This window comes from Osmia lignaria, chromosome 15 (genome assembly GCF_051020975.1).
Source record: "Osmia lignaria lignaria isolate PbOS001 chromosome 15, iyOsmLign1, whole genome shotgun sequence".
Classification (NCBI taxonomy): Eukaryota; Metazoa; Arthropoda; class Insecta; order Hymenoptera; family Megachilidae; genus Osmia; species Osmia lignaria.
Genome location: NC_135046.1, coordinates 12,048,203 through 12,060,046, shown reverse-complemented (window position 1 = coordinate 12,060,046; position 11,844 = coordinate 12,048,203). Strand labels below are relative to the sequence as shown.

The 11,844-nt window shown below is 31.3% G+C and overlaps 3 protein-coding genes across 7 annotated transcripts; 2 read left to right on the top strand and 1 right to left on the bottom strand.

The window, feature by feature from the left end:
• The first annotated feature begins 2 nt into the window (after positions 1 to 2).
• rogdi (rogdi atypical leucine zipper) lies at positions 3 to 2,823 on the top strand. 3 transcript variants are annotated; one of them, XM_034333154.2, is made up of 6 exons: positions 3 to 69; positions 494 to 565; positions 636 to 770; positions 847 to 1,125; positions 1,195 to 1,404; positions 1,464 to 2,821. In XM_034333154.2, the coding sequence occupies exons 1-6, from the start codon at positions 34 to 36 to the stop codon at positions 1,530 to 1,532; spliced, it is 801 nt and encodes a 266-aa protein (XP_034189045.1). In that variant the 5' UTR covers positions 3 to 33; the 3' UTR covers positions 1,533 to 2,821. The 3 variants fall into 3 exon arrangements, with proteins under 3 accessions (XP_034189045.1, XP_034189047.1, XP_034189046.1); XM_034333156.2 differs by lacking the exon at positions 3 to 69 and adding an exon at positions 190 to 420 and having other exon boundaries at positions 1,464 to 2,822; XM_034333155.2 differs by lacking the exon at positions 3 to 69 and adding an exon at positions 404 to 424 and having other exon boundaries at positions 1,464 to 2,823.
• Positions 2,824 to 3,764: 941 nt separating this feature from the next.
• Positions 3,765 to 7,560, top strand: MFS10 (major facilitator superfamily transporter 10). 2 transcript variants are annotated; one of them, XM_034333142.2, is made up of 7 exons: positions 3,765 to 4,099; positions 4,525 to 4,748; positions 5,120 to 5,356; positions 5,423 to 5,510; positions 5,574 to 5,794; positions 5,873 to 6,403; positions 6,489 to 7,560. In XM_034333142.2, exons 1-7 carry the CDS (start codon positions 4,030 to 4,032, stop codon positions 6,609 to 6,611), a joined length of 1,494 nt encoding a protein of 497 aa, XP_034189033.1. In that variant the 5' UTR covers positions 3,765 to 4,029; the 3' UTR covers positions 6,612 to 7,560. The 2 variants fall into 2 exon arrangements, with proteins under 2 accessions (XP_034189033.1, XP_076548645.1); XM_076692530.1 differs by lacking the exon at positions 3,765 to 4,099 and adding an exon at positions 4,191 to 4,306.
• A 124-nt stretch (positions 7,561 to 7,684) lies between these two features.
• LOC117608268 (uncharacterized) lies at positions 7,685 to 11,799 on the bottom strand. Of its 2 annotated transcripts, none has more exons than XM_034333128.2 (11): positions 11,619 to 11,799; positions 11,066 to 11,219; positions 10,735 to 10,956; positions 10,162 to 10,658; positions 9,924 to 10,098; positions 9,509 to 9,844; positions 9,240 to 9,445; positions 8,801 to 9,047; positions 8,490 to 8,720; positions 8,165 to 8,416; positions 7,685 to 8,094 (listed from the first exon to the last, which is right to left on the bottom strand). In XM_034333128.2, exons 2-11 carry the CDS (start codon positions 11,165 to 11,167, stop codon positions 7,867 to 7,869), a joined length of 2,496 nt encoding a protein of 831 aa, XP_034189019.1. In that variant the 5' UTR covers positions 11,168 to 11,219; positions 11,619 to 11,799; the 3' UTR covers positions 7,685 to 7,866. The 2 variants fall into 2 exon arrangements, with proteins under 2 accessions (XP_034189019.1, XP_034189018.1); XM_034333127.2 differs by lacking the exon at positions 11,619 to 11,799 and adding an exon at positions 11,329 to 11,483.
• Positions 11,800 to 11,844: the final 45 nt, after the last annotated feature.

Below are 11,844 nucleotides of genomic sequence, written 5' to 3'. Positions count from 1 at the left end.
GAAGTAAGTGGAGGCACCACCCGGTACGGAAAAATGGCTGACTGCGAGAAAGAGGAGGCTCACAATCTCGTAAGCTATTTGCCTTTGCTTACCGTTTATCTAATCACTTAGGCGACCTCGTCGTCTCGCAGTTCGCGATGATAGTATACTTTATCTATCCTCCAACTAATCAACCTGCTCTTGCTGTTCTTCTTGAAACTGCATTTTTGTGGTTATGTTGCCTTTGATAGATCATTTTACTGTCATGTTTACTTCTTATTTATACGTTTGACAGTTGATTTTGACAAATTTCCGCCTTACAGCATTTCTTCCTAAATAATATGAACTATTTTATCTAGCAGTATTTATTATTCAGTAAATGTAACATTATCTTATACATAATTTACAGTGATTGATAAATTTTGCAAGTTAAAAGCCTATGTTTGTAATTATTTTAATGTAAAATTACATTGTAGTAAAGAAATAAAAGTAATTAACTGTTTAATATTTTCAGCAAATGGAGTTTGAGTGGGTGCTTCATGAAGAAGTTCATTCTTCGCTGTCGCAATTAAGAAACATCTTAATGGTATAGTAAAATTATACATATATGCTTCTTAATAAATCAGTTTGGAAGAGTATTTGTTCTTATGTTATAGGAATGCGCGCAAAGGTTTCCATTAGCATTATTTGGCAATGATCAACACAATAAAACAGATAGGTTCGTATTTGCTGCACCTCATGATCAAGTAAAATGTGTAGCAGTTTTAACTGGTGATAGTATCACTAACGCGGTAAGTAGTAATTATTATCCTGTTTCTTTTTTTATCTACAATCACATAATAGAAAGTAATAAAAAAATATTTATAGGAAGTAAATTTTAAAGTACAACGACAACAAAATATTAATATGAGAACAAGCATACAGAATGAGCACCCATGGAAATTGCAACAAATACAGGATGCTGCCAATCATCTACAGCAAGCCATTGCTCATATAGATAACGTTGATCGTCATTATCTTTTTAAAACATCTGATGAAGTAATGCATGTATTAGGAAACATACTTGGTTGCCTACAACGTAGCCGAACAAGTTTAATCGTTCCTAGGAAGAAAACTATCGATGATCTCATTAAAAGCCGTAATATGGTCAGTAAATATATCGGAAATATAAATATATTATTAACGTTAATGTTAATGTTAATTCTTTTTTCATAGAAATCTTTAAATCCAAATCTCCCTGAAAATTTAGCCATTAGCTTTTACATTCAGAGCTACAAGTTGGTTCTAGCAGTATACCAGTTAGAAAATGCACACGGTAGTGTCAAGTACGAGACGCAACAAGCGGAATGTAGTGTTCCCTGGCTAAATGACGCTTTAGTATTGCTTACTATAGCGCTACAACTTTGTCAACGATTAAAAGACAAGGTTAGTTTAAACACTGCTGTTTTATACAATTTCTTTTTCTTATTTGAAATATTTTTCAGATTTGCGTTTTCTCTCAATACAAAGATTTCACAGTTAGCAATCATGTTCCTTCTACAGTAAGTTGGTAATTAAAATATCTTTCAATAGTCAAACAACCCTTGGCTAAAAACAAAGTCATTTTGTTTATGTATATCACGGTATTGCCACGCTTAATGCTCCAGCAGCATTTCTTTGATGAGTTTTATATTTAGAAATGAAACTTGATTTCGAAAGTTCGAAAATAATTTAGATGTTTTAAAAAATAACTCTTAGAGCTTTTAATATACATAGAACTTTCAAAATTATATATATGTACATTTTGATTGATACGATAACATAACATAACATGAAATCTTGTATATTAGTACAAGATTTAAGATTTTAATTACTTCAAAGTATTTTGTCAATTAGTTGTGTGCCTATGTTTATATTATATTTCGTTCTGTTTAATCTTGTATAAAGATTTTCAATTTAGTAATTAAGAGTAGTCATGTATGTTATTGCTGAATTTGATTAATGGAATAATTAAGCAGTATATTCACTAAACTTCCTGTGATTGTTTGGAATGTTATAGAAACTTCTTCTCTTACTAGATTTTAATGTCTTATTCGTAGAATAATATATGCGAGTTTTAAACTTGTTAACCATCGATAGTAATTAACTATTGTTTTATTCATTTTGAATTAATTATTTATTTTATTCACCAAAGAAAATAATATTTAGTAAATGTTAACGTATATTGCCATTGTATGACGTTCCTTTCATCATACCGTATCTACGTATCAAAACGTAGATATCTGAATTGTCGCATCGATCGTAAAACTTGATATTGATAGAGTTGTTGTTGATCGATATTATTGTTATTTATATATATAGCTTAGAAATTAAGGATTAAGAAAAATTTAAATACACTTATAATGAGAACTTTAGAATTGTCCTGGGATAACGATGATAGAAATATAATTTTCGCAACTGAAATCAAACTTCTTCTTTTGTTATATTAACAAGTTAAAACATTAATTATTCTGTGAATTGAATATAAGGAATTAAATTATAAAGTTTCTTGCAAAAAGTTGCAAAGATTAATTTGTTTTTAAATTCGTGATTAAGTTTATTCAGTTATATGAAAGAAAAAAGGAAAAATGTGCATAGAATTAACTATGTTTATTTTTATTTGGAATGTTATAGTTTTACAAGTGCTGTGGTATTAGGAATTTACAGTCTTACTTTATGCACTATATTTTTGGAGCTTTTACTTTTGTGTTATGTACTTATACATATATATTACATTCTATTGACATTACATAAATTACATTTTCTTTATATTAATTTGTTATGTTTAGCATGAAATCCACAATAGTACTTAAATAGTGATCATTGAAATAACTAAATGCAATGTAATATTTATTTTATTCAGTTTGTATTTTCTAATATGAAAATAATTTTAAATACAAATTTTCTGTAAAGAATAACTTATGTTATAATTCAGTTTATAAAAACAAATAAAATACAAAAGTAATATTTTTAATGCTTTCTTTTTTTCATGTAAATATTATATTTAATAGCAGTTGACAATTTATAATGTTAGTAGTTATAGTATATATCGTTCTAATCGCAGGGTATTAATAATAGTTATACTACCGGTTAGCTGCGTAATTAACAACATTTATACATTTCTAATGTTGGAGAGAGAGCGCTTACAACGGGCACAGCAACATGTTATTATAACTAGTGCTATTTTTCTTAAAAAGGAACAAATTACTTTCACAATAATAAATAATGTTTCATAATTACAAAAACTGTTAAGAATGTTATCAAAATCAGGTATATAGTGCTTTTAAATATATAATGCTTTAAGAAAAAAGCACTGGTTTTTCTGATAGAAAAGGAAAAGTTATGAAAATTGACAATAATGAAAAAAAAACGTAAATGCTTTTCTTTATATTATTGTTACACTCTATCAATACAATATACAAAAATAAATATTTGATTGCTATGAAACATTCAATTTGTTATTTTTTTTATTTTTCTGATAGTATCTTAGTATAATTATTGTAATATCATCATAACAAGTAATAGAAGCAATTATTTATAATTAAGTTGATGAAAATTAATAGTTGCAATTTTCGTTTATTTAAAAATGTCCATGATATAAATAATTCAAATTGTTGAATAATTATTAATAATTAATAAGATTAAGTAGAATATGTATGTATTAAATAATAATGTCTATCCCTTCAATTACTTAATTGTAGAAAGTTTAAAGAAAAGTAATGCGCATGCGCAATCTTGCTCAAACTAAACATGTGTTAGTCGCGAATGACGTGAGTGCGCAACTATTCGTATGTATTCGCATCAGTGATGATAAGTGGTGATGACAGTAGACGACGATTCGCTTTGCTCGCATTATAATAATTGTTAAAATTCAAATCGTCTCAATTATTTTTTCAAAATTTCATATTATACGAGCTGTAATATTGGTGCGACATATAAACAAATCGAATAAAAGAATAATTTCAATGGTAACAATAAGCAGCAGGTCAGTCGTGAAAGTGTTGAGTCTCTGAAATAGCGCACAAGCAAAACATGGAAGTGCTGGATCCTAGTGTTTCAAGAGACGATCAACCTTTGTGCATCAACGACCATTTAGACAAAGGTGAGTGCTTTCTTCACACCCGATTGCAAATATTTTTTCTTTCACGTATATATATGTTTACTGTCGCTTCTTCTTTAAATGTAGAAAGAGTATTGTTTGGAAACAAAGGAACAATAGGACTGTATACACACGCTGTCAGCTGTCAAACTTTCAACTGAATTATATTAATTGAAAGCAATTTTGACTCGCTTTTTTATTTATAAAAATGTATGTTATGATTATAGCTTTAATTTAGACTTTTTTATATGTTACAATGTTTCAGTAAAATATATGAATGTAATAGAAAAAAGTAGCAAGAGATAGTAAGAATGAAAAAAGACCAAAAGTTATATAAGATATTATCTGAAGATACACCAGGTTGATTATTTAGAATTAATACTTAAATTAGTTAAATTGCCTATTGATTATAACATTTTTTGTTTCAGTTACTTTACCAGATATACCATCAGATACAAAATCATGCATAAAGGCAAGGTATACGTTCGGATTTTTAGGATTCTTAGGATTTGCTCTTGTGTATGCAATGAGGGTAAACTTATCTGTAGCTATTGTATCAATGGTAAATCAAACAGCTATACCGCATGATGATGATAATGACACCACTGATGTATGCCGTAATGAAAAACCAATTAATGGAACATTTATACCAGTAAGTTCATTGAAATATTATGTGTTAATATTGTAATGTATCAAATGTATTGGTTATTCCTTTTTATGATAAATACTTCTGTCAAGTTATCATAATAATACATTATAGAATGCTGATACAGATCAAATGTCAGCTGTAGCTGTGTTTGTTTTATCATATTACTCATGCAAATCTATCACTGATAGTATGACCTAAGCACATACAGACAACATTGATCAACGCCTACATCCTTGTCTTTTATCTTGTATGTTTGAAAATATCTATTTTCCTGCTACGCTTATTATATTCTCTGTTTAATGAAAAATAAATTAGTAATGATTTTCCTTTATTTTTCTGATAAATGTAATTTATTATCATTTAAATTTCCATAGAGCGCAGGGGAATTTAATTGGGACGAACGGACGCAAGGTGTTATATTGGGTGCATTTTTCCTTGGCTATGTTATTACAAACGTCCCAGGTGGTAGAATGGCAGAGAAATTTGGTGGAAAGCTAATATTTGGATTAGGAGTATTTCTGACTGCTGTACTGACTGTCATCAGTCCTTTCGCAGCGTACGCAGGATTGGTACCATTTTTGGCCGTACGAGTAGCGGAAGGATTCACAGAGGTAAATTATTCTACAATAAACGTGCATATGAATAAATAACTAAATAAGAATTAATTTTACAAATAGGGTGTTACGTTCCCTGCGATGCATAGTATGTTAGCGCTTTGGGTACCTCCTTTAGAGAGAAGCAAATTTGCTGCGATAGTATACGCAGGTAACTGTCTTTTTTTCTCATTGCACAAAATAATCAAGATTAATCATATTTGCTTTTATTCAGGTGCAAATTTTGGCACCGTTATATCATTACCGGTGAGTGGATGGTTCTGTTCGTTAGAACTTTGGGGAGGATGGCCACTAGCATTTTATTTGTTTGGAGGACTCGGCATCGTCTGGTACGCATTTTGGTTCATTTTTGTATTCGACTCACCTGCGCAACACACAAAAATCGACCCCCTTGAAAGAGCATTTATCGAGGCTAGCGTGGAAAAGAAAGACGAGGTTTATTATCAAATGTTACTCTACTACTCTTTCTTTTTGATTAATTCAAATCTGACCTAGTTTTATTATAAAACGCAGGATAACGATTCAGGAGTTCCGTGGTTATCAGTATTCACGTCGTTACCTATGTGGGCTATAGCGATAACACAATGCGGACAGTCATGGGCATTTTACACCCTTCTGACCGAATTACCAACCTACATGGATAAAATTTTGCATTTCGACGTACAACAAGATGCATTTCTTTCAGCACTGCCTTATTTGAGTTCTTGGTTAGTCGGCCTTGGTATTTCAAGTTTCGCAGATGCCCTTCTTGCCCGCCAGCTTATATCTCCCTTAGCGTCGTTTAAGTTATGGAACACAGTGGCTTCGTTAGGACCGAGTCTCAGTTTTATCGGTGCTATCTGGGCTGAATGTGATCGCATGACCGTCATGATGATGCTCGCTGGACTAGGATCTCTCCAAGGAGCGGTTTATGCAGGCAACCAAATGAACCATATCGCTTTAGCGCCCCGATACGCGGGAACTCTTTATGGGCTTACGAATGCAGCGTCAAATGCTTGCGGCTTCTTAGCACCATATGTTATTGGAAGATTAGTTCAAGGACATGTTAGTAATATAATTAAATTCGCACAACTTTCTTATTACGTATTTATCAATACAGTAAATTTACTGTTAAATGTTTATGTTGTAGGAAACGCTGGCTCGTTGGCACGCAGTGTTCTGGTTGGCAGCGGCTATAAATATGGGTACCAACTGTTTTTATCTGATATTCGCGTCTGCTACTGAACAACCGTGGAGCAAAGGTAGCAGTTGATGACAAAATTTAGTTAGACGCGAAGTATTTAACATGGAGAGTAATTTACCCGTAGACCGAGTTGCTCTCAGTTCGTTTTAATTTTATTTATTCAGACATTTTTTGTCACTTTGGCACAAATTTTCTTTTTTGAATGGGTTAGACTACTTATCGATTAAGAAGTCTCAACCTAGTTAAGTTTTCTTTGCATCAGTATTTGCTACTATATTAGTTTATTTAGTTCAATTATTGAACTTTGTAACATTCCAAAGAAATTGTTGGCATGACAATATGGGTTTTAATTGCTTCATCATGTTTTTCTTTTTTGACGACCAAGTCGAAAGAAATTTTAATACTTAATATATTTTAATCTCTCTATGAAAAAGTGCAAACTATTACAAATATTTTTTGTATTTATGTACGAGGAATACTAAAAGTTCTCTATTCTCGTTTATATGTAAGAGTTTTATCTGTACATAGAAGCAATCATTTAAAAATGATTGACATAAGATACATATTTTTGTTTGACAATAACAAAAAGTGATAAACACGCACAGTTCTTGTGCGATCAAATCGTCATGCAGGATATAAATTTTATGTTCATTACAATAGCTAATATTAGATGTACAGTATCGAGCAAGACGACATGTACTGTGCTTGGTACTGTACACTTTTAAAATGCCAAGGGTAATGACACAAATTTCTTAGAGAAACTGAAAAGAATGGCGCGTATCATGAGATTCTTAGATATCGGATAAGATTGTTACCTTTTACGTACTGGGAATTATCTGATAATTTAGAAACACAATTTAATATTGTGATTATTGCGTACAACTTGCATAGTAGAAAATAATTTGGAACAAAAGAGACTCTTTATGACATGCTGTTCTTTATACCTTAACAACTAAATATTGTTGCTTATAAATGACCGTACTTTTTTTCTCAATAAAAGTTTACTAATTATTCATTATATTGCGTTTTTAAACAATTATAAAAATAATTGCATTTAGTTGCTTATAACATGAATATACTTAATATTTGCAGGAATATAAAATTACACTGAATTTTATAAGTGACAAAATTATATTTACAAAATAAACCATGCAATCAATGTTGCTGGTTCTTTAATGTACATATATGTACGTACAATTTAATTTTCAATAGGTTTTATTGCAAATATAGGTGAAAATATATAAGTAAGAAATCTTTTACGAAAATACCTATCAAATTGATAATTAGATAATTTGAAAATATGTTATAGAAAAAGGATGCAACATTAACTTGTGCTTAAGTCTTCCTTTTTTTTGGCAGTAAGTTCAAAGATCATATCTCTCATGCGACTTAAATCCGTCAATTCTGCTTTCATTTTATTAATAGTTTCTTCCTTTTCTGCAATATTTTGTTCATACGTATGTACTAATTGCAATAATTGTTGAGATTCTTGTTTAAGCGCAGAAATGTCTTTTTGATTCGATTGAATTTCTGCAGTTTTTTGTTCTATGACCTGTTCAAAAATATCAAACGATTATTAAAAGATTCAGCACAGAATAATTTTTCAGTTCATCTGAGTATACCTGATCTTTTTTATTAAGTTGATCTTGCATTTTATGGAGAAGCTTGCTTATCTCATGATTTTTACTGGACAACTCTGTAATTTTCGCGTTCGCATTTATACATTCAATTTCTAGTTCTTTGATTTTTTTAGTCAACACTTCAATTCTATTGATACTGCTTTCTAAGTCATGTTTGTGTTGCACGAGCATTACATTCAGGTGATCAATAGTAGAAGATTTTTCCGTTACTATTTTTTTCAATCCTTCAATTTCCTACAAATGTAAGTATTATTAAAATTTTTACAGAACTTTTATTATTACGGATTTACCATAGAAAGATACTAACTTGTTTCTTGATAGCGATCGCTTTCTTACTTTGCTCCTCTACTTCAGCAAGTTTTACCGTCAATGTAGACTTCACTCCTTCTAAACATTGCTGCGAATCGAATAGCATCTGATGTAAACGACTCGATTCGGCCACCACTTGTGCCAGCCTATGTTGCAAACTGATTCCATGATTGCTTGCTGCCTCTAAACTGGATTGCATTGCTCTTTCTGCGTGTCTCATTGCTGCCAGCTATTACAGGAAAAAAATATGGTAAGTATAAAAAGTAATATTCCATTTGAAATGAAATATGTTACATAAAAATTTACTACCTTGTATTCGTACAGTTCCATTACCGCTGATGTGGTAATATCACCAATTTCGTTTGATTCATAAGCTCTTTGCAATTTTGCTAAAAATGCATCAAGCCGTTCCTCTTGGGAGAAAGAGAAAAGTGGAGCCATTTCGGTGTTTGAACTTATGGATATTTTATTTGCAACATTTGGAGCGACGCCGGGTGAACTTTGTATCAATATTAGAGGTTCCAATTGCTTCATACATAGCGCCACCGCGGAAACACTTTTCACACAAAAACATGGGATACAATTTGCGTGTGATCGTGAATTTGTCTAGAGTTATCATTAATAGCAATTAAAACAATTTACTTCGGAATTATCATACTCTTAGTAATCAATTATAACATTTTCTTCAAATGATAACTTTTCTTAGACCCTTTTGTATTCTTTTAAATTGTATTCCTTTAAAACTTACCATTCCTGCGGAAATCCTACGGTTGACGTTAACTGTAACACTTTTTGCTTAATATCTCCATCGCCTGTAAACAATGCGTGTGCCATTGTCATTTGAATCTGTTGGTTTCGCAGTAATTCGGAATATAACGTTAACCATTGTGAATGATTAGTCGCCAGATCAGCAGTCAAAGCTAACGCATGAATACACAAGTTGGTAGTAGGATTCTGAAAAATTTCAAACTAAAATTATCTCCACTAAATTATTATGATGTAAGAAAAGTATAGTACTTGAATAAAATTTCCTGGCCAGTCACCGGCGGCGCATGTTTCGCTATCCAACATCGGACTTAACAATTTACGGATCATTTGTTCGTTCAACAGTTGCATTACTTTTGTTCTGAGCATTGGAATTTTAACCATCTCTTGAAACAATTGCATTAACTCAGCTAATCTCGATTCCGTTTCCAAACTTAATTCATGCTTCTCTTGAATCTCCGCGTTTTCTGAATTGATAATAAGCATCAAAACGGAAGCGTCCAGTTCTGCAAGTACCTCGGCGGATGTTTTAGTACGTCGCGCGTCAATTACTGTGACCCTTATCAAAGCTAACGCTTTAGAACAAACCTGGCAGTGATGAAAAAAAAAAAATGGTATTAATTAGTTGTTAAATATTGTTCACCTGTAGATTTAGATAAAAACAAACCTGTTCTACAGGAAGCCAAGTCATCGCTGTTTTCACACATAAAGGATACAAGGGTACCAAAGCGGACAATTTTAATTTTACCAACGATGATAAAAATTCCATCATAAGGGCAACGCATTCTGGATCCGCGTTGTCTTCTAACGTAGCCAATACAGTTTCTACATCTTTACCGTAACTAACAAACAAGATAAAATGTGCACAATGTAAATGTAAACAAATTGATTATAAAACAACTTACTGCGGGTACGTGAGTAAAACGGAATGAGAATGCTCGTTCTGTCCAACATCTTGAAAGAAATCTATAATGTGTCTAAGTAACAAAACATCCTTTTGTTTCATGGCAGTTATAAGACTGCTAAACGTAACAGCCGCAAAATCCAAGATGTACTTCTCCGAAATGTTCGTATTAGTGTGTTCTAATATAATCAAGAGTTTACAACATTGCACGCTTGTATTTACACTGCAGTGTTGCAGTTTTAACAGTGTTCTTATAAATGCTTTTGTATCTATCGTCCTCATCAAGGTATATACAGCTGGAAGGTTTTTGTAACAAAGATTTACTAATACACCTAAGGAAAGTGCAATGATGTCTTCCTCTTTGGATTGTGTCACCCATTGTGTCAGTATTGATATTAAATATGGCAAATGAGCTTCTTGCCATGATATTTTTATGCCATATGTCAATTCTTGAAGCAATTTTAATACCCTTACTCTTTTCTCACTCGTTAAATTAGCCTATGAAATGTAATACAAGAAATATTAAAATTTACAAGGAACATTCCATTACTGTTGAATATAAACATATATATACCTCCAACAATCTTGCCAATATAGGAGCAAATTTGTACATATGAATTAAAGCTTGTCTTGCAGCAGCATTTCTGCATGCATTTTGTAAGACATCAACAGAGCTCCAAATTAGAGTAGTTCTGGATGCCAGAGAATTCATAAGTTCATGCAGACTAACATAAAATTCAGCTGCTATGCTGGTTCCAGGGTCAAATATACTCAAATCCAACGAGGCGCTTATTATCTTTTAAAATATAAATTTTTATTATTTATTTAAGATAATTAAAAAATTCTAAAGTATAGTTACGCCAACGATTATGTTATTAAAATCATACTTCTAAAATAATACATACACCAAGATTTCGTTGTAAAACTGAGGCAGTTGTTTCGCTAGGATGTTTCGTGTATTCTAAAACCGCCGATATAAACGTTCTCATATGCTGGTATTTCTCCATTGTCTCTGTTTAGTATTTTCCGAACAATTAGAAAAATATGATGTTTGGTAAGCTGGAATGACATTAAAACTTAAAGACACAGTTTCCCTTTTATAATATGTAAACACTCTGACTGAAACTGTTCTAATAAAAAGAGTTTCATAAAAAATAAAAATATGTACATAAACGGAATATTGTCTTTATTGACGCATTCCAAACATTAAGCACGTGCGTTCTTTTGTCGCGAATAAACACAGTTAGAAAATAGAAAATAAGAAATTCGTTTCGCGGAAAAGTGATATTTGGCGGCCATTTCTAAATACATTTTCAAAATTAACCAATCGAAACAAGAATGAGCAGTGTGGTTAATAGTTGTGCGTAAAACTTTTAATTTTTCAAATTTTTACATTTAATACAAAAAAAAAGGTATTTGGAGTTGAGATTAATTTGAAGAACGTAGAAAATATTATACTTCAACCATTTGTAATTATTACATAGATTCAATATTAATTTATTATAATGTGCTGCTCATTTTACAGGTGATAGTATTTTAAATATAAGATAATTTATTGTAATAGAAGGTGAAATACAAGAAAAATAATTGCTTAAAAACATTGTATAAGTTGAAATAATTCTATTGGTCGTGAATGGCGCCATGCTGTGGTCGCGTTCATCGAAACGCACCATTTCTAATTTGA